Below are 22,724 nucleotides of genomic sequence, written 5' to 3'. Positions count from 1 at the left end.
CTCGGTCCCCTGCCTGGTCTGCTCTCGCTATTGCTCTTACTCGCGCTGCTGCTCTCGCTCTTGCTCTTGCTTGCGATGCTGCTCCGATTTGGCTACACTTCAGTCGACTGAATCGACTTTTAGGTCAGTCGATTTTCAAGGGGTGGGCTCACCGAGATGAAGGAAGAACCAGCCGCAGCGGGGAGGGGGGCTCGCCAAAGAGGTACACCACTATCTATCTTAGGGTTCAGGATGGGGGCGGTGGTCGCCGGCGGTGGCGGGGCGTTGGTTGGGCGGTGGCGTGGGGATCGCTGGAGAAAAAGCTCGGCACGGGGGGGCCTAGAGGGATGGCCGGGGCGGCGGCAGACCGGCGGTGGGGAGTGTTTTCGGGGCGGGCGGGGGGCTGCTGTTTGGCCGGTGGTGGCTGGCTACTCAGGTGGGTGGAGGTTGAAGATGAACCGCAGGCCCTTGATTTCATATCCAACAGCTGCAAACTCGACTGACCAGAGATGAAAAAGTCAGTCGACCGACGTGTAGCCTCACCTTGCTAGTGCGTTCAGTTTCGACAGCAAAATTCAGTTTCGACAGTTAAGTTCAGTTTCGACAGTTAAGTTCAGTTTCGACAATTAAGTTCATAGATGAGCAGCTGATGTATTTTACATCTAGCACTTTGTGGTTATGTATTTTATGTCATGTATTGGAGATGCTATTAGAATTCCACTCAGGTTAACATTGTTCGTTGTCTCTCTTGCCCTGCTTCAGCCTCGGCGTCGTACAACTCACCGGAGCTGCTCCAACGACGAAACCCTCCATCATAGCGGAGCAGTACCTTGGGCTCCATCTCCAGACACCTAAGATCTTCTTCCCCTCCTCCGACAGCAAAGTTAGCTGGAGCATCCTCACCGGCCAACCCAATCACGCTGAGATCGACATGGCTCCGCCAAAGAGGTTGTATACTTGTTGTCTTTTTTACTCTACATGTTATGTATATTGTCCACTGAGCACTCGTAGTAACGGGAAATACGATTATTTTATCCTACTATATGACAAGCAGTGAGGTACCAGGCAACTTAGCTATCCGTGATGGACTCTCTTTAACGCCATCATTATTTATCTCTGCGCATTTGAGCTGTGCATTTGTCGATGGGCCTGGGAGTTGAGCTAGTATGGCAGTGGCCTGGGTCCAAAGTAATAGAAGTAGCACAAAAACATTTTTTTAGTGTAGGATTTTCCTTGCTCAAGCCTGCCCACTAGAATCGCCAGTGCTTGAAAGGAAAAGTGAATGAAAAACATAGGAATTGGAAAGTTTCCTATGGTACTACTTTTCATGAATTTGGTGCAAAGGAATGGAGCAAAGGAAAACTGTAGGATTTGTTCCTTTAGTGTCTCCTTGAAAGAAAAAACCGTAGGAATTCTAATTTCCACTTCTCCTCCTTTTCATATTCCTATTCATCAAGCACAAGACTAAGAGCATTATAACCGTACATTTTCTTGTGGTTTGACTTAATCTCACCTTGCTTTTTTGCATCCTGTGATCTTCCAATTATTGTGAATCAAAGACCCAGATTGGCAAAAATCCTGTGTTTTTAAATTCTCTGTTTTGCACGTGCGTTCCTATCCTATTCATGTCTATTTCCTATCCCTGCATTGTTAGAATCCTCAAATTCAAAAAAGCCCTTACGCAATTACTTCTGTTACATATATGTGTCAAAGAAAACCTTGTGTGGTTTGTCCTACTCCTGCGGCGCTGTGTTCCACCCCAGCTCAGGTGCTCCAACGACGGAAGGGTTCACCACAGCAGGGATCCGCTCTCTAGACTGTCTTTCGCTGCCTCAGATCTTCTTCCCCGCCGCCGGCAGCCACGACAACTGCATTACCATCATCAACTGAGCAGATGACCTTGAGGACTACACGGGTCCGCAAGAGAGGTCGCACTCTTCCATGTATGCTTACGTTATGCATCGCTTAATATGATGACATGCCACATTATCGTCGTGTTCACCTATTAGACTCCGAGTCAGGTCCAAACTAATGCTGAAACTTGAGTTTTTAAATGGTTGTGGGGTACATATTGGGGCAGCAATCAGTACTATCCGTCTACTATCTGGTTAATCTCCGGTGTCTATTATGAGTTTCATATTGGGTGCAAACAAACATTAAAGGTGCCATTATCTGTATTTTTTAACTAAAGCTATTATTTACCTGCTATCATTGGTTTTGGGTCTACCCACAATTTGCTACCATCACTCTGGATTTGTGCATGCACTCCTTACATAATCTCACTATGTTGTATTCCTATGCATGCCAATTATTGTACACAATGGAACTGATCATGTAGAGCAAAAGAGACGAGCCTTGCATGGCAATAAAATTTCATGCAGAAGTCGTTCCATGGTGGGCGCAAAGGCAGCCCCCCTCCACCCATTTCGGATCATAATCAAGAGGAAGATAACTGTTCTGAGGGGGATTCAGAAGGAGAAGACCACTCCTATTTACCCCATGAGGTCTTCGCTCTAACTTGGCATGCTGATGTTGGTAATATCATGCATATGGTGCCTTGCATTGCTTACTGTATACATTAAAGATGTCATCTGCTTAGTTTAGACATGCTTTGTGTCAATGCCATCTGTTTAGTTTCTTTATTGTAGATGTGAATCATGCAACGCCATCTTGTCTAGCCAGGCATCATATATGTGAATTTTGCAATGCCACCCTGGTTAGCTAGTCATCTTATATGTGAATTATATCATGCCATCATTTTTTATTACGTGTTAAATTTGTCAACAATTTTAGTACATTCAATTACTCTTCCTGTGCATCAGCCATTCGGCACGGCCATGGAAAAATCTGGAGTGGAAACAAGGTCTTCAGAGCAGACAATGCTATCTGATGAAGCGCATGTCTTGCTGGTTACCGATAGCTCCTCAGAGGAGGATTCAGAGACAGATGACCAGTCATATCCCCCCCCCCCGAGGTGCATGCCCTAACTTGGCAGGGTTATGTTGCTCATATCGTGCGTATGGTATCTTGCATTGCTATGTCATTTGCTTAGTTTAGACATGCTTTGTGTGAATGCCACCTGTTTAGTGTCTAATTACCATATATGTGATTATGCAATGCCATCTTGTTGCAAGACATTATATATGTGAATTATGCAATGTTATCTTGTTGCAAGGCATTATGTATGTGAATTATGCAATGCCATGCTGTTTAGGCAAGCGTCATATATGTGAATTATATCATGCCGTCCTTTTTTGTATTTCTCATTGCTTTTGTCGACAATGTTTGTATATTCAACTGCTCTTCCTGTGCATCAGCCATTTGAATTGGTGATGGAGAAATCTGGAGTGAAAACAAGGTCTTCAGAGCAGACAATGCTACCTGCTGAAGCAGATATCTTGCTGGTTACAGATAGCTCTTCAGAGGAGGATTCAGAGGCAGATGACCAGTCCTATTATCCCCCTGAGGTGTATGCTCAAACTTGGCAGGGTTATATTACTCATATAATGCATATGTTGTATTGCAATGCTTAGTTTTTACATCATATACACAATATTGAATGCCATCTCCTTAGTTGACACATCATATATGCGATTGCCCTCTGCTCACTTCCTTAGTATATAAATCATATATTTGAATTATGTCATGCCATGATGTTTACATAGACAGCATGTATCTGAATTATGGCATGCCAACCCATTTTCTAAAGACATAATATAGTTATATCATCTCATCCTGTTTACATAGTCATCATATTTTAAATTATGTCATTCTATCCGTGAATTATATCATGCCATCATGTTTCCATCGACGGCATGTTTGTGATTTATGGCATGCCAACCACTTTAATAGACACATCGTATAGTTATATCATGTCATCCTGTTTACATAGTCATCATATTTTGAAGTATGTCATTCTATCCTGTTTAGTTAGCCATCATACATGTGAAATTGTGTCATGCTATCCTGTTTAATTAGCCATCATATATGTGAAATTATGTCCTGCTATTCTGTTTGCTTAGACAACATAAATGTGAATTATTTCATGCCCTGTTTTCTTCTCTACTATCCATTGCACCTGTCTATCTTACAATGTCTGTATATTCAATTAATTTTCTGGTTTATCAGCCATTTCAATTGGAGGGAGTGATGGCAGTATCTGTGGGAGTAAAAACACGGTCTTCAGAAAAGATCGTGCTACCTGTCGATGCAGATGGAACCGCGGTTGTACTTGCCCAAGAACCAGCCCCACCACACATAACCCACACTCATGCAGATTGTACCCCTACCCAGTTGAACAGAGAACCAGCTACACCCCTTCTAACCCCAACCCCAGTAGATAGACACCCAGTTCCCGTTGACACAACACCGTCTCCACCACAGAGCACCCAAACACGAGCAGTTAGTAAGGCAACTGCAGTGCCCAAATCACGAGGACCACCACTCCGAACCCGAAGTCAACGCTTAAAGCAGAAGAAGAATTGTTCTCAGGTCAGGTTCCGTAGCTATGGTTCATACTACTTTGCTCTTGCATCACTGTATTTACTGATACCAACCAATTTCAAATTTGAAGGATGCAATTGAAACTCCAATGGCGCAACAGGTATGTTTTAAACCTGTTTCTTCAACGTGTTTGGCTGTTTGCTGTTGTAACTTGCTCTATGTTGATTTCAGTTTCAATTGAATAAACAGTTATGTTCTCATGCCATGCACATTACAAGTGTTGTTATTGTTGTGTAGTTTCCCACACTTATATTCTGTCTATGCTGCTTTGTCTTAAATAGATATGATTCGAACTATATCTATCTTGATTTGGCAACATAAACTAGAATGATATAGACCATAAAGTGACCATACTACATAGATATATATTTGTTTCATGTTGTTATCCTGTCCACCTTACTACTGAACTAGTTTACCAAAATGAGTTTCATATACTACATTGTAAACCTGAGATGTGTTTGTTTGTTTCTCTTTTAGAACGCGGATAAAATATTGGAGAAGAGTACCCTGTTATGCAATGGTAAAGGAAGTAATGCAGATAAGGTTCAAGATAGTGAGACATCCCTGTTGGTCTCCAAGAAAGCTGATAAAAACTATATTGAAGACACTGAGACAACCCCAAAGTCCTGTCTTGATGTAGTGTTCGAGTTACTGGCTACCACTGCTGGCACCAGCTCTTCGAACTCGTTGCCTGAATCAGTTCGGCTTCTTGAGTCTCAACTTCAAGTTGAAAGACATCGATCAGATGTTATGCGACAGGAAGCCGAAGGACTGAGGAAGTCCCTGCAGAATTCAGATGCATACTTTCTGGTGCAACAGCAAGCGCTGGAGGACTTAAGCGCCAAACAAGAGAAAGTTAATAAGCTTGCTAAGCATCTTGCCAGCATTATGGGTACCCAGGATATTGTTTCTTGAGCTCTTCTGAAGTGGTTTCAGTTCTGGACTTGTTTTGCTGCGGCGTTTATATGCTGTTGTGTTCCCTATATTTGCACTGGTGGCGAACTTTGATGCCCAGTGGATGTAATATGTGTAATAGCCGTGATAGCCTAGTGTAAGTTGCTTGCTTATTTATTTCCTTGTTGTCTTGTTTATTTGTTTGATTGTAGTCAGTGCAGTTCTTTTTCTGCGGTTTGCTAGTGGCTGCAATAACCTATTTTTTTAAAACTAGGCCACAATAACCATGGGCTAATATTTACTGTAGTGACACTGGACCTACGGGTCGTAGAAATAGTGGGCCTTCTACGGGCCGTATAAATAGTGGGTCTTCTATGGGCCGTAGAAACAGCGGGCCTTCTACGGGCCGTAGAAACAGTGGGCCTTCTACGGGCCGTATCATCAATGGGCCTTATACGGGCCGTATGTTCGATTGGCCAAACATGGGCCAAATAGACCACATTCTGGCTGTAAACTGGCTAGAGTTGGAATCGTCCGTTCATGGGCCGACCATAACGGGCCATCGTTAATAGGCCGTATTTGATGACGCTATGAAAATGACCCAACGTATTAACGGACCACAAACGGGCCGACTGTAACCACGGGCTGAATTTGGCCCACAAGCAGAAAATGACCGTAACGGGCCGTAAGTAAACAAATGCTGGAAATGAGCCCAAGAATAAATGGGCTCTGAGAAGGCCGAAAGATAACATGGGCTGGAAACGGCCGAACGGAATAACGGGACGTTAATGGGTATAAAGTGATACACTGTTCTATACGGGCCAGTTTCACCACGGGCCGTTAATGGGTGTAAAGTGATACACTGTTCATTACAGGCCAGTTTCACCACGGGCCATTAATAGGCCAAGAGTTACATAGGGCCTCATATGGGCTGAAAGACGTCATGGGCCATACATGGGCCAGAAGTGAAAATGGGCTAGAATCATATTGGATGGCCCAGATGACGCTACTGGGCCTAATTCGAATAGGGCGTAACGGGCCTTGGGTTAGCGGGTTGTAAATGGGCTATATGCGAATAGGCCGTTAACAGGCTTTCCATGGGCCGACCCGCCACCTTTTGACCAAGTCAAATGGGTCGGCGTTTACACAACAATGGGCCTCTGTTGGGCCGTGCCACATGTCGACGTATCATAGGCGCCTTCTGTCCAATGAGTGGATGACATTTGTCCCAGCGATGAGCCGACACGCGTTTCCTCCAGCCAATGATGATTTTACACGTGGAAAATCCCCATTGGTCGGGGCTGTTAACGGGTTATCGGATCCAAAACCCGACCCGATAGCTTAACGGTGTTCCGTTACGGTGGATGCCACGTGTCGGTCACCCTTGACAAAAGCACTTCTGTGACGCGCGATTTATCGTCATGGTAGTGGACACTTCCATGATGATAATTTTGGTAATGTCATGGAACACTTCTACGGCAGCACAGGTATGACTATCTTGATTCTGTCATAAATTTGTCATGGATGTACATGCATGACAAAAAATGCGACCTACTGTGACAAACACGTATCATCATGGAAGTGTATTTTTTGGTAGTGTATAATGCTACCATTGTACTAAGCAAAATAAGATGCATAAAGATAAACATCACACGCAATCAAAATACGTGACATGATATGGCCATCATCATCTTGTGCTTTTGATCTCCATCTCCAAAGCAACGTTATCATCTCCATCGTCACCGTCTCGACACCTTGATCTCCATCATAGCGTCGTGGTCCTCTCGCCAACTGTTGCTTCTACAACTATCGCTACCTCTTAGTGATAAAGTAAAGCAATTACATGGCATTTGCATTTCATACAATAAAGAGGCAACCATAAGGCTCCTGTCAGTTGCCGATAACTTTTACAAAACATGATTATTTCATACAATAACATATATCACTCATGTCTTGACCATATCACATCACAACATGCCCTGCAAAAACAAGTTAGACGTCCTCTACTTTGTTGTTGCATGTTTACGTGGCTGCTACGGGCTTATAGCAAGAACCGTTCTTACCTACGGCACAAAACCACAACGGTGATTTATCAAGTTTGCAGTTTTAACCTTCAACAAGGACCAGCCGCAGTCAAATTTGATTCAACTAAATTTGGAGAAACAGACACCCGCCAGCCACCTTTATGCAAAACTAGTTGCATGTCTGTCGGTGGGACCAGTCTCATGAACGTGGTCATGTAAGGTTGGTCCGGGCCGCTTCATCCAACAATACCGCCGAATCAAAATAAGACATTGCTGGTAAGCAGTATGAAGATCACCGCCCACAACACTTTGTGTTCTACTCGTGCATATCATCTACGCATAAACCTGGCTCTGATACCATTGTTTGGAATGTAGCATGCAATTTCAAAAAAAATCCTATGCTCATGCAAGATCTATCTAGGAGATGCATAGCAATGAGAGGGGGAGAGTGTGTCCATGTACCCTCGTAGACCAAAAGCGGAAGTGTTTGCCAACACGGTTGATGTAGTCGAACTTCTTCTTGTTCCAACCGATCAAGTACCGAACGTACGGCACCTCCAAGTTCTGCACACGTTCAGCGCGATGATGTCCCTCGAGCTCTTGATCCAGCAGAGTGTTCGGGAAGGATATGAGTTCCTTCAGCACAACGACGTGATGAAGGTGATGGTGAAGTGATCCACGCAGGGCTTCGCTTAACCACTGCGAGAATATGACCGGAGGGGTAAACTGTGAAAGGGGGCACCGCACATGGCTAGGAATAGTTGATGTGTGTTCTAGGCGCCCCCTCCCCACGTATATAAAGGAGGGAGGGGGAGGGAGGCAGCCCTAGGCGCGCCCAGGTACGAGGAATCCTACTTGGGCTCCTAGTAGCATCCCCCCCTTTCCTTTTACCGAGAGGGGAAAGAGGGAAGAAAGGGGGAAGGAGGGAAAGAGGGGGGCGCCGCGCCCTCCTCCTACTCCAATTTGGCCTCCTTCCTTGGGGGGAGCCACCCCTCTATGGGCTGGTGTGGCCCTACTAAGGCCCATATGGCCCATATCTTCCCCCGGGGGGGGGGGGGGGGTTCCGGTAACCCTCCCGGTACTCTGATATGTACCCGATACATTCCGGAACACTTCCGGTGTCCGAATACTATCATCCAATATATCAATCTTTACCTCTCGACCATTTAGAGACTTCTCGGCATGTCCATGATCTCATCCGCAACTCTGAACAACATTCTATCACCAAATCACATAACTCATATAATACAAATCATCATCGAACGTTAAGCGTGCCGACCCTATGGGTTCGAGAACTATGTAGACATGACCGAGACATCTATTCAGTCAATAACCAATAGCGAAACCTGGATGCTCATATTGGCTCCCACATATTCTACGAAGATCTTTATCGGTCGAACTGTTATGACAACATACGTTATTCCCTTTGTCATCGGTATGTTACTTGCCCGAGATTCGATCGTCGGTATCTTCATACCTGGTTCAATCTCGTTACTGGCAAGTCTCTTTACTCGTTCCATAATACTTCATCCCGCAACTAACTCATTAGTCACATTGCTTGCAAGGCTTATAATGATGAGCATTACCGAGAGGGCCCAGAGATACCTCTCCAAAACACGGAGTGACAAATCCTAATCTTGATCTATGCCAACCCAACAAACACCTTCGGAGACACCTGTAGAGCATATTTAAAATCACCCATTTTACGTTGTGATGTTTGATAGCACACAAGGTGTTCCTCCAGTATTCGGGAGTTGCATAATCTCATACTTGGAGGAATATGTATTTGACGTGAAGAAAGCAATAGCAATAAAACTGAATGATCATAATGGTAAGCTAACGAATGGGTCTTGTCCATCACATCATTCTACTAATGATGTGATCCCGTTCATCAAATCACAACACATGTCTATGGTTAGGAAACTTAACCATCTTTGATTAATGAGCTAGTCTAGTAGAGGCTTACTAGGGAGACAGTATTTTGTCTATGTATTCACACATGTATCAAGTTTCCGGTTAATACAATTCTAGCATGAATAATAAACATTTACCATGAATAAGGAAATATAAAATAACAAATTTATTATTGCCTCTAGGGCATATTTCCTTCAATTGTAACAGCAACAACAACATTAGTAACTCAGTGCTACTTCTGGAGCTTGCGTTGATTTTTTCCTTGAAGAAGAAAGGGTGATGCAGCAAAGTAGAGATAAGTATTTCCCTCATTTAAGAACCAAGGTATCAATCCAGTAGGAGGCACAAGCAAGTCTCCAATTTATGCACCTATACAAACTAAGAAACACTTGCACTCAACGCAAAAAATGGGTTGTCAATCCCTTCACGGTCACGAACAAGAGTGAGATCCAATAGAGATAGGTATAGAAGATAAAGAAAAGAGCAAACTAAAGTAAATATAAATAAATTGTAGCAAGGTATTTTGGTTTATAGATCTGAAAATATATGATGGAAAATAGACTCGGGGGCCATAGGTTTCACTAGAGGCTTCTCTCTTGAAGATATCATACGGTGGGTAAACAAATTACTGTTGAGAAATTGATAGAAAAGTGCATAATTATGATGATATGTAAGGCAATGATCATGAATACAGGAATCACTTCCGTGATAACTAGACTGACTCTTGCCTGCATCTACTACTATTACTCCACACATCGACCGACTCCTGCCTGCATCTAGAGTATTAAGTTCATAAGAACAGAGCAACGCTTTAAGTAGGATGACATGATGTAGAGGGATAAACTCAAGCAATATGATATAAACCTCATCTTTTCATCCTTGATAGCAACAATGCAATACGTGCCTCGCTACCCTTTCTGTCACTGGGTGAGGACACCGCAAGATTGAACCCAAAACTAAGCACCTCTCCCATTGCAAGAAAAACCAATCTACTTGGCCAAACCAAACTGGTAGTTCAAAGAGAAATACAAAGATATCTTAATAATGCATAAAAGAGTTCAGAGAAGACTCAAATCACATTCATTTATAATCCGATCATAAATCCACAATTCATCGGATCTCAACAAACGCACTGCAAAAGAAGATTGCATCAAATAGATCTCCAAGAACTCGAGGAGAACATTGTATTGAAGTTCAAAGAGAGAGAAGAAGCCATCTAGCTACTAGCTATGGACTCATAGGTCATTGGTAAACTACACACGCATCATCGGAAGGGCAGCAAGGTTGATGTAGAGGCCCTCCATAATCAAATCCCCCTCCGACAGATCACCTGAAAAGGCCCCAATATGGGATCTCACGGGAACAGAAACCTGCGGCGACGAAAAAGTATTTTTGTGGACGCTCCTGATGTTCGGGGAATATTTGAGAATATATAGAGGTGGAGTTAGGGTTAGAGGATCCTGAAGGGGCCCACAAGCCAGGGGCGCCCCCCATGGGCGCGCCTTGAGGGCTTGTTGTCTCCTCGGGACTCTTCTGGCCCTCTCCCCAAGTCTCCTGGGCGTCTTCTGGTCCAAGAAAAATCATCGTAAAGTTTTATTCCGTTTGATATTCCTTTCTATAAAAGTCAAAAACAAGGGGAAAACAGAAAATGGCACTGGGATCAAGGTTAATAGATTAGTCCCGAAAATAATATAAAATAGCATATTAATGCATATAAAACATCCAAAATAGATAATGTAATAGCATGGCAATAAAAAATTATAGATACATTGGAGACGTATCAAGCATCCCCAAGCTTAATATCATGTCTTCAAGCATACTAATAAAGCAATCATGTCTTCTCAAAATACTAATAAAGCTTAATATCACACAAAGTTTTTTAAACCGCACAACCCCGATGACAAGTCAAGCAATTGTTTCATACTTTTGGTGTTCTCAAACTTTTTCAACTTTCACGCAATACATGAGCATGAGCCATGGATATAACACTATAAGTGGAATAGAATATGGTGGTTGTGGAGAAGACAAAAAGAAGGAGAAAGTCTCACATCAACTAGGCAAATTAATGGGCTATGAATATGCCCATCAATTGATATCGATGCAAGTGAGTAGGGATTTCCATGCAATGGATGCACTAGAGCTATAAGTGTATGAAAGCTTAAAAAGAAACTAAGTGTGTGTGCATCCTACTTGCTTGCTCACGAAGACCTAGGGCAATTTGAGGAAGTCCATCATTGGAATATACAAGCCAAGTTCTAAAATGAAAAATTCCCACTAGTATATGAAAGTGACAAAATAGGAGACTCTCTATCGTGAAGATCATGGTGCTACTTTGAAGCACAAGTGTGGAAAAAGGATAATAACATTGTCCCTTCTCTCATTTATCTCATTTTTGTGGGCTTATTTGGCCTCTCTTTTTTATTTGGGCTTCTTTGGCCTCTTTTATTTTTTTTATAAAGTCCAGAGACTCATCCCAACTTGTGAGGGAATCATAGATTCCATCATCCTTTCCTCACATGGGACAATGGTCTAATAATGATGATCATCACACTTTTATTTACTTACAACTAAAGAATTACAACTCGGTACTAGAACAAGATATGACTCTATATGAATGCCTCCAGCGGTGTACCAGGATGTGCAATGATCAAGAGTGACATGTATAAAAAATTATGAACGATGACTTTGCCACAAATAATATGCCAACTACATGATCATGCAAAGCAATATGACAATGATGGTACATGTCATAATAAATGGAATGGTGGAAGTTGCATGGCAATATATCTCGGAATGACTATGGAAATGCCATAATAGGTAGGTATGGTGGCTGTTTTGAGGAAGGGTATATGGTGGGTTTAATGCACCGGCGAAAGTTGCGCGGTACTAGAGAGGCTAACAATGGTGGAAGGGTGAGAGTGTGTCTTGAGGCACCTTGTACTGACTGTACTTGTCCCATCTTGCCCGCTGTCGAGCATCGCCAGAGTCTGCCTGATTCATGGCCCAGCACAGGATGTCCACTAACATCGCGCCCTTGGCTGGGTCCGGAACCAGTGTCTTCAGCTCTTCCGGTGTAGCCTTCTTCATCACAACATCGTCCTCCTTGTGCATGTCATCGATGTTGCTGAAGTTCAAGCACACTTCCATGGTGAACTTGAACTTCTTGCGGTCACCGAGTGAGCACCCAAGGAAGAAGGCCCTCCATCCAATGCCCCATGGGAAAGGGTTGGGGTTGGAGTTGGATTTCATGCCAGGGGTGACAGAGAGGTGGAAGAGGAGAGGTGGTGAAATAGAGGGGGTTTGAGTGCGGTGCTGGATTAGTGGGGTGGGTTAATATAGGAGCGTTAGGCCGATATGAATGAATATTGACCATCAAACTGTGTGATGTTCATAATGCAGATGGACAAGGGCAAGGAGGTGGTGCCGCCATCGAAGAATGGCAAGGAGGTTGTGCCTCCATTGGTCAAAGTGCCAGTGCAGGATCACCCAAGCACCAAGCGGAGGAACTATGGCCACTTCCATCAAGAGTCAGGACCAAACCACTTCTGCAAGATTATCCTTGCTCCAAAGCTGGAGAGTCTGCCATTGCCTCTGGACTTCATGAAGCACTTCCCAGCCATTCCTATAGAGTTCAAGCTTAGGATGAACATCGGCTGCACATGGAGGGTGATGGTGATCAACGGCAGGGTCACCCTTGATCAGGGTTGGGCCACCTTCGCCGCCGCTCACCAGATCATGATCGGGTACATGCTGACGTTCAAGCTGTTGTCCCCTGACGCCATGAAGGTGATCGTCTTCAACGACGAGGGCGTGGAGGTGGTCACCAAGTGCAAGGAGCACGGCAATGCCTTCACCGCGACCGCCTGAGCTCCTGTTGGTCGTTCCTTGTCGTTCTTGCTTTAAGACTTCTGTTTCGTTTAGAACTTGTCATACCGTGTTGGTATAAAACTTGTTCTGCATGGTTAAGGATCATGTTTGTGCATAAGATTGGTCTGTTGCTACTAGTTTAGTTGTTAGTAGTTCATGTGTGCCTTTGGTAACCTCACCACATCGAGGGGGAGGTTACCACACAACCGTCCTGGATGTAACCAAACAACCGAACTTGTGTTTCCCCTCAAACAAGTCTGCAACCAAACAGCGGGCCTTTCGTTTTAGCACATTCAGGCTAGAGGGGATGCAGGCAACCAATCAACATGCATATGTTGGTTTTTTGCATGCATATGCTCAGCCAGGCCCAAATGGGACAAGTATGCAAAGTGGCAAAAAAACGATGCAGGTAACCAAACGCGCCCCTAGCGACAACTACAAGCACTGGAGTAAGTCGTAGGTGCACTGATGGGGATACTCATAATAGGTAGGCCCATGAAGGGTCAAAGTATCATAAAGTATGAGATCTTTACGACAGATGGGCCCAAATCAATCTCAACCACCCAAAAAGTTACTCGGGTGACATTTGGGTCACCACTACTCAAATTATCTGATGTATCGGGTACTTGGAAGACATAAATTACTTGACCAACTAACTTATTCAGATACAAGAAGCACAACAGTCGGGCATGAAAATTTGAAGCATCGCCATCGTTGAATAGGGCAAATAATTACCTTCTAGTGGGTGGTAATAATAGCTCCACTTGTAACATATGAGGTGAGGGGGTGGCGCAATCTTTATAAGCGAGCCCTCACCACTTAGCTTTGGGGGGTTCTCATTCTCTCTCAAACTCTTTCATATACATACTGTAATCTCTAATTCATACACAGAATAGAAAAGCCTCTTCAAAGAACGAGACGCAGGGTTGTTATCTCCATCGTGAGAGGCCCGAACTCGTAAAAAATACTTGTGTCACCCGTCTGCATCTAGATAGATCATGCTCCATCTTCCTACCCCTTTCTACTGTCGGAATCATCCCCGTGACATGCACCGCCGTCATCGCCTCTCCCTCACTGGAGCCGAGCAAACCTTATTTAGTAGACAGTCAGGAAGTCATCGTCCTAAGGCCTCACAGGGCCAACGCACAAGAATCGCAAACACCGTCGATAAAGAAATGTGTAGATCAAAAGGATCCAAACTCTAAACATACGAACGTAACAAATGAAGATTGGATTTACGGAAGACAAATGCCGAATGTATCCCGCAAGATCCGCCGGAGACAAACCTCCACACGCCCTCCAGCCATGCTAGAAGTACCGTCGGGGCTGGGGTTAGACGAGGAGAGCCTTATTCCATATTTACCTAAAAAGGCCTTAATCCTGCTTTATATACTAAAAACTATATCTAAAAATGAACCCATCCCGCAGCAAGGACCATGACCCACCGCACCTCATGTCTCTAAGGCCACATGAGATGAGGCAGACCACGTCGGCGTCGGCAGGGGCAAGGGAAACCCAGTCGCCTTGGTGCCCTTTGCGTCACGAGCGTATTGACCGGGAAACTCCTATCTCATGTCGCCGCGTCAGCATTTTACCTATGAACTCGTGCTAAGAGATCAAGAAAAAAAAATGATTTATGCATGTAGCACTAATATATTTTCTACTCCATCCGTTCTATAATATAAGATCGGTTTGCATACGGATGGAGGAGTGCTCCTTAATTAAGTCCTAGGTTGTTTTGATTTTAGGGAAGGAAGAGATTTTAAGATGAACATCTCATTGGACGACTTCCTACTACCCTCATCCTGGTTTATTGTTTCTTTTTGTATTTTATATCAAATTTTGATCATAGATTTGACTAGCAAAATGTTAATGTATGTCAAAAAAATTATGTTGGTGGATTCGTATTTGAATGTACTTTCTAATAAGGACTGTGATATTTGGCACATATGTGCCATATAAGCAAACTGCCACACCTATACTTCTTTCACTTCAAAGTACCACACGAACCCCCTTCCTTCGACCACGCCTCCTCCCGAATGACCCCGCAGGCTCGCCCGAGAAACCTGCTTCTCCCGCAAATCTCGTGCGCCCACGCTCGAGAAAACTACCACTTCTTCACGTCTACCACATGATAAAAAAAATATTGCACATGTGGGATTCGAACCCACAACTCCCTGGCACCAAAGCGCACCACCACAACCAACTCACCCTTAGGTATTTGTTGCTCAAACTAAAGAAACTAATCGTTTTGACCCTTTTTTTACAGTTGTGTTATTACAAAAAATTACCACGATTTCCCTCAGGTCAAAATTACCATGGTATTCGTATGCAAGTTATCAGGCCCGTGTTGCGTAAATTATCATGCTATTTACAAGAACTTACCAGGTACTATGTTTCAACAACTACACCCCTTTCAAAGTTACCACTGTGTTTTGTACACAAGTTATATGGTCTTCGATGTGTAAAATACCATGGTACTTACACATAAGCTATCAGGGTATGTATACATCAACCTCCCCCCGGTCAAAGTTACCATGTGGGATTGTACATGAGTTATTGGGTCTACAGTTCGTATATTATCATGGTACTTACACCTAAAAACATGGGTGTGTTTCGGTAGCTTTTTCCATAGGTCAAAAATTACCATGATGTTTTTATGTAACTTATCACGCCTATAGCGGGTCAAAGTGGGCCGCTTTTCTGGGCCAACCCACGAGCACGTGTGCCCCTCATGACACTAAACATTATGTGACTTTCTCGTGGCACGCCATGTGTTGTGTTCATCCAAGAGGCCCCGTGAGGCGGGTGTATGTTTTGAACAACTTGTTTTTATTTGGCAAAAATATCGGGGATATTTTGAACAACTTTTTCCCGGGACAAAAAGTTATCATACTGATTCCAAGTAACCTATCAAGCCTGCAGTGCTTAAAATATCATGCTATTTACACAAAATTTATCAGGGGTATGTTTCATCAAAATCCCCCCCCCCCCCCCGCAGGTCAAAGACTTATCATGGTGTTTAGTTATCGCAGTGCACATGTTTTCATGCTATTTACACATAAAAATACCAGGGGAGGAAGGTATACTACCGTGCTATTTACACAGAAGATACCGGAGTATCTTTTCAAAACAAATCATCCCTATGGTCAAAGTTACCATGGTGTTCCTACCTCGGTTATCAGATGTGTGTTGCGTATATTACCATCTATTTACACATAAACTATCGGGTATCTTTTCACATTTTTCTTCCCCAATGGTTAAAGTTACCACGATGTTTGTATCTAGATTATTAGAACTATGGTGTCAATATTATCGTGCTATTTACAGAAATTACGGGGGGTGGGGGGTGGGGGCGGGTTCAACAAATTTCTTCCCAATGATCAAAGTTACCACTATGCTTTCACCAAAGTTATTACACCTTCAGTGCTTATGACCATGCTACTTACACATAATGTACCGTGTGGTATACAAAAGTTATCATGTTGGTGGTGCGTCATTTATCATGGTGGCGATGGAGAATTTACAACGGGAAAAGTTTATGCGCCAGATTTGATAGGTGAAACAATTTTTTCCAGTGGTAACATATTAAAGGCAAAACATGGCAAAAATAGTATTTTCCTTAGCTTGTTCAACAATGAGTGTCATAGCTAGGTGAGGTGGTTAGCTCCCTTCGTTGATTACTTGCAGACCAGAGATCAAATCCCAATCCAAGCATTATTTTTGCCTGAAAATCGGGAAAACGCGTGGGGCATGATTACAACAATTAGGAAGGCATGATCAGGTGTGCGGGAGGACGTGCGGGAAAGGAAGGAAATCGGGGCGGTCGGGGAGGACGTGCGGGAAAGGAAGGAAATCAGGAGGGCGGTCGGATCTCACGGCGCTGGATGGGGGTGGCAGTTTTGCAATCTGCCACACGGTTGCCACATACATATTTCGTTCTAATAATATTATTTTTGTTATGTATAACTTGTATTTTGTTACTCCGTAAACTCCTTGGCTAGCCCGAGAGAACCCGATACGGTTCGGTCCCTCGTGCACCCGAACGCCACGGTGATCGCACACGGTCGCACCCTCACCGCACCCCATCGACCGCATCGCGCCCTCACCGCCGCCATGGACTACGCCGCTCACGCCGCCGCCGCGGCGCCGCAGGCCGCCGATCCCCGTGCGACCTACCCTCCTGGCTACCCCTACGCCTACGCCTACCCGGCGTACCACTACCCCGATCCCGCCGCCGCCGCCCCCTCCGCCCCCACCCCCGCCTCCGCCGCCCAGTCCTCCTACTACTACTCCAACCCTGCCGCCCAGGCTATCACGGGGGCGCAGTACAACCCGTACACCAGCCAGTACCACTACTACGGCGCCCCGGCGACGGATGGGGGAAGCGGCCTCGCTGATTACTACTTCACCGGCGGCGAGGCCTCTCAGGCCCCGTCGGCGGCTCAGACTGCTCCGGCGGCGTCGGCGGCCGCGGCGGCTGGAAGAGAGGCGGTGAAGCACTTCGGGTTCGATCCCCAACGCTACGCCCAGGTCAGTGCGCTCACTGTTTCCGATTTGGTACATATTTCTCTGTATGCGTTCCGAGTGTGGTGGATTTAGGTGGATTTTTTAGGGGTTCGTCAGATAAGGGGGCATGGTTACCAATCGGGCCTCACTGCTGTCGAATCGATTGTTCTTGGCATAGATATAGTTGGTGAAGGTAGCCATAATACTAGATAACTCGATTGCTGCCTTCTGGCTTTATGGGTTCTAGGTTTGGGAATCGTCGCACTGTAAAAATCACAAAACATTCCAGACTAACTGGAAAATTGAAATGGTTTGGAAATTGCTCACCCGCATCTTGAACTGGCAGACTGGCTGACATACAAGCAAAAAGGATATCACTCTGGTAGATTTGTTAAATCTTGACCATGAGAAGTTCTTTAATCAAATCCTTTTGTGCCTGCAAGGAGCCATGCCTAGGCTTTGGTGCTGTCAGATATCAAAGTTGATCAGTTACTAGGGGCTTCATTGAAATGTAAGTCATGATTGGTAATTGTGACCGAAAGATAACGTGTCATCTTTTTATGTGTAAACTGACGAAAGAATAGAAAAGCAAGAGTTGGAATGAAACTTTGCTTGTTTTAATAGGGATTCTAATCAAAATATTAGTTAATATTGGTGAAATGCAACTGAAAGTTAACCTCAGCAGATGTGAACTTTGGACATTTTTAACCTACTTGGAACTGTTGTATTTTCAACTTAGTTGGAACTGTTGTAGATTTAAGTAATTATGATGTGCGGCAGACCAATGAGTGTGATTAGAAAGCAGGTGACTGCCTGCTTTGTTGAAGACCTGGGCTAGTAGTACAGCATATGTGATTTCACCATTTTGACATAGCTTAGGGAATGAAAATCATTTGTGTATGTTTACCATGTATACCTTAGTTTGAGGGCAACATCCTAACCTGTGCTCCTTTCTATTTGGGTGAAAAGAGCACATATGATTTCATCACTTTGGCATGGCTTTTGGAAAGAAAATCATGATAAGGATGCATTTGTGTATCCGTGTGGAAAAAAAGAATTGGAGTGACCCTTCTCTCCCGTACTTGGTTAAAATTCTTCCAATAATAAAGTTATTGATTATGGAATAGGTCACACCATCTTAAGTAATGATGGAACATCATAATACTTTTGTAGAGCTTGCCGTGATGGAAAATTGCCTTCAAAGGGCTGTCTGTCTCATGGCAAGCTGGGGATGGAGATGAAAGCAAGTAGGAGTATTTGGGGGTTGGGGCACAGAGAGTTTTCTAACTATAAGCTGAGAGAATATTGGATGATGATAACTTGCACATTTAGTGTTCTTAGGCCTTAGGACCTGGATTGGTTCCATCCATTCATTTATTGATGCAAGGAAACCCTTATCCTAAATGTGCAAACTCAATTGTAGTGCTAGTGTATATATCTTGTTTCAAAGTGAGCATCTGCATGTTGAAAATTGACTTTTATTGAAATAAAGTGGTCGCCTGCATGGCTGCATCCTCGAGTTTTCCTCACCCCCGGCCACTTCGTTTCGTTCTTCCTCTGTAGAAACCAAGTGGGCATTTGCATGTTCAGACCTATTTTTGCCTATTCAATTCAGTAAAATTCATTACTTGTTTCTGCTGAGAACATTGTGGCCTGCAATTATCAGGTCTATTGAGTACTGATATCCAATTCTTTGCCCACTTCCATTCTTGGGTATGTTCAATCTGTAACTTGGCAGCATTCATTTGTTTTCATGTTGGTTTTGCCATAGACATAATTTCACCTTAGTCTGTTTCGTTACTTTTTGATCTATGTTGCTTGATAGTTGATCTTTGTCCTTGTCATGTCAAAACTGGAATAAAAATCGAAGCTGAAATTCCGCATCCTGGAGGATGTGAAAGCCTGGTACAGATTAACATATTTTTCCCATTTTGGCTCAATTTCATTATTAATAAAGGTTCTCATGCTCTGAGTCCTATATTTGGATCAAGCAAAGGCCCTCTAATTTGAATATCCTTGTTTGGAGCCTTGGTGGTTGTTATTTTCTGAGAGTTTGATGACTGTTAATTCTTGAAAGACACACAAATAGATTGAGTGTATTTCAAATTTGCAATAACCCCGAAGGACTATATAGGAGAACTAACTATCAGGACTCAACCCTATTTAAGCATACAATGCACATCTAGCCACAAGACAAACACTAATTGTTTACTAGCCATATACACTTGAGTGCTACCCTTGCAGTGACAACAAACTTTTGTTGTTCCTCCTGTTTCGTCAAGGAATCTGATCCCAGTTCTAACATTGACTTCAACATGCATCCCATCTACAACCGAGGTGCCATACGCAGCTCCGCAAGGACAAGTTAGAGTGCGAGTGCGCCATAATACTTCACAAGGGCATACATTGTGGGCAGTGGTTTCTATCCCACAGTCACCAGGCCAGATATCGCCCATGTAGTCTAAATCCTTAGTCGGTCTGTCAGTGCTTGTCTCAGGTTTTTGAGGGAGAGTTGCTTCCCTTTATCTGTTCTATTTACGTTCAGTTAACTCCAGCCTGCACGTTTTCTGATTGAGTTTAGCCAAGTGATCATATTGGCTGTTGCTTCATTGTTGTTAGCAGAAACATCAATTTTCAGTACATGCTATCTGAACTTCATTTTACATACTTTCTTGCCAAGTTCAAATTCGAGAACAGCAATGGTTCATATCAAACTCTGTGCCTCAGATCCACCGTACCAAAAGGTGGACAGTTTCCACAGACGCATGTTGTGCTTGGAGTGTAAATTTGCTGGTGTCGACTAAGAGATCCTACTCCAACTTTATCTCTGATCTGAATGGGCGGCATGGTCTGCCTTAGTCTTTCTGTACTGTCATGGTGCTCCCAGTGCTGCATTACTTTTCTTGTGCCGAGGCACAGCTGTTAGTATAGGAGGTGGTTGTTGCCAAGTCTTTACCTTCTTGATACATAGCTGAGGGCATGATATGTGTATGCGCAGGTGTTATTGGTATGTGGGTATAATATGTTGTCATCCGCATCATCATATTTAAATAGTAGTATTGGATAGAGCTTGTTCAGTGTAAGATATACATGGAAAATGGATCCAATACTGTCACCATCCATTCATCAGACTGGGTGGCTATATATCAAATTTGGTGCTGCCCCTAAAATATACTGGCCTCCATTTAATGTGTATTTTGTGTATAACCATGCTTGACACGGTGACATGGATTTCACATGTGCACTAACTAATTGTATGAAGATCTTTTTTTCCTACCTTAACTGTATGGCACATCTTCTGTTCAGTTCACCTTAATTGTATCTGCTAATTAGCTTTCATATACTATATTTCTCATCTCTCTATATTAACTTGGTGTCAACATTGTCTCCATAGGTAGCAGCTGCGAAAGCTCCAAACGGAGTGGCACCAACAGCTGCAGCCACGGTCATGCATCATGCTCAGTGGAATGCCCATTTTGGACATCCTCTGCCGACAAACGTTCGGAGGAGTTTCAGGAAGAAAACTCCAAAGGTTGTGCAGCCATTACTCTGTGAAGTCTGCAAGATCCAGTGCGACACCATGGAGGTTCTCTTGATCCATAAAACAGGTCAGAAGCACAAGAAGAATCTGCAGAAGTTACAAGACGCGATCACGCCTCAACCAGCAAAGCCTCCGAACAGCGGTGTTGCAGCAAACACAGCACCTCCTGCTGCCGCCGCCACTGCTGATGGCGTGGTGCCGGCTGTACAGCCAAAGAAGAACAAGAGCTCCAACGCATCCCCAGCAGACTTGGAGGTGAAGAAGAGGCGGGTGATCGAGGCTGGAGCGGCTCATGGCGAAATGAAGATCTGCACAGCGTGCAACGTCGTCGTCAACAGCCAGAAGGTCTACGAGTTCCACCTGGCCGGGCAGAAGCACAAGGCCAATGTACTTAAGCAGCAGAAGCAGCAGCAGCAGCAGCAGCAGCAGCAGCAACAGCAAGTGCAGCTTCAGCATGTCGCCTGAGACGACGAGAGCGGCTCTTCTCTCGGCGTTCTCCCGGTCTTTATTTCCTGTCCTTCCAGAGGATCAACAGAAACCAGCATTCAAAAACCCATGTCTTTTTCCGTTGTTTGGTAGGCTAGCTTAGTCTCTGTTGCAGTTCCAGTGTCCCCCCTTGTGTTGTGCTGTAGAAACGCCGGAAAATTGCTTCAGACTTCTGCCTGCTGCGAATTAGCAGCGGATGCTGGTGGCGAATATTGTTATGTATTTTGTGTCTGTTGATGAATGTTGTGGTGATTTTGCTATCTGAGTTCTTCTGTAATGTTTTCATGGCTTGGGTTCGGAACCGTGCGCCGCAGAAACGGAGTATGTTAGTTATACCGTGTTTGTAGTTCAGTTCAGGTGCTCAGGCAGAAGTTGGAGGAATCGGTGATCATGGGCGGCAGTACTGTTGTTATCCTTGTTTTTTTAACTTTTTTTTGAGGGATTGCTGTCATCCTTGGTGTAGCATGAAGACCCGCTGGGACGAGTGGACCGAGCAACTTAGGGTTAGACAGCTTAAAAAAATGGAAAATGTTTAAAATCAGTCGGATGATTTTTGGCTTCATCAGCCGCGTCGGCCACCGTCTGATCGCACGCGATCGTGTGGCGTCGAGCGCGTGTGGAGGGCCTCTCTGTCTAGCACGCGAAGTAGCATGTCCACCTATTGTGTCTAGTGGTCCCGTTGGTTCCTTTTTTACATAGTAAATATGCACGTGCAATTATACCTGGCCAAACCTCGGGCCGGGCCGGGCCAAGCCCGACACAAAAAACCCGGGCCTGGCCCGGCCCGGCCATCGGGCCTGTGTTTCTGGGCCCGAGCCCGGCCCGAACATGTAAAAGCCCGTCGGGCTCCGGCCCAGCCCGGCCCGACCTTCAGAAAAATGCAAAAACAAGGCCAGGGCCCGGCGCGGCCCGGCCTTTGGGCTCAAAAACTAGGCCCGAGCTCGGCCCGGGTCGGACCGGGCTTTCCATGGCCAGGACTACGTGCAATGAACGTATAATCGTAGAAA

General features: G+C 44.5%; 1 protein-coding gene across 1 annotated transcript; it reads left to right on the top strand.

The window, feature by feature from the left end:
* Positions 1-17,197: 17,197 nt before the first annotated feature.
* Positions 17,198-21,977, top strand: LOC123043607 (zinc finger RNA-binding protein). Its single transcript, XM_044466108.1, has 2 exons — positions 17,198-17,714; positions 21,085-21,977. The coding sequence occupies exons 1-2, from the start codon at positions 17,298-17,300 to the stop codon at positions 21,694-21,696; spliced, it is 1,029 nt and encodes a 342-aa protein (XP_044322043.1). The 5' UTR covers positions 17,198-17,297; the 3' UTR covers positions 21,697-21,977.
* Positions 21,978-22,724: the final 747 nt, after the last annotated feature.

The sequence above is a fragment of the Triticum aestivum genome, chromosome 2B (assembly GCF_018294505.1).
Source record: "Triticum aestivum cultivar Chinese Spring chromosome 2B, IWGSC CS RefSeq v2.1, whole genome shotgun sequence".
Lineage (NCBI taxonomy): Eukaryota > Viridiplantae > Streptophyta > Magnoliopsida > Poales > Poaceae > Triticum > Triticum aestivum.
The sequence above is the reverse complement of the archived record's forward strand: the minus strand, read 5'-3'. Positions and strand labels throughout refer to the sequence as shown.

Coding starts and splice junctions, on each gene's coding strand:
- LOC123043607 (XM_044466108.1), top strand. CDS start 17,298: ATGGACTACGCCGCTCACGCCGCCGCCGCGGCGCCGCAGGCCGCCGAT. Junction 17,715..21,084: donor ATCCCCAACGCTACGCCCAG/GTCAGTGCGCTC, acceptor TTGTCTCCATAG/GTAGCAGCTGCGAAAGCTCC.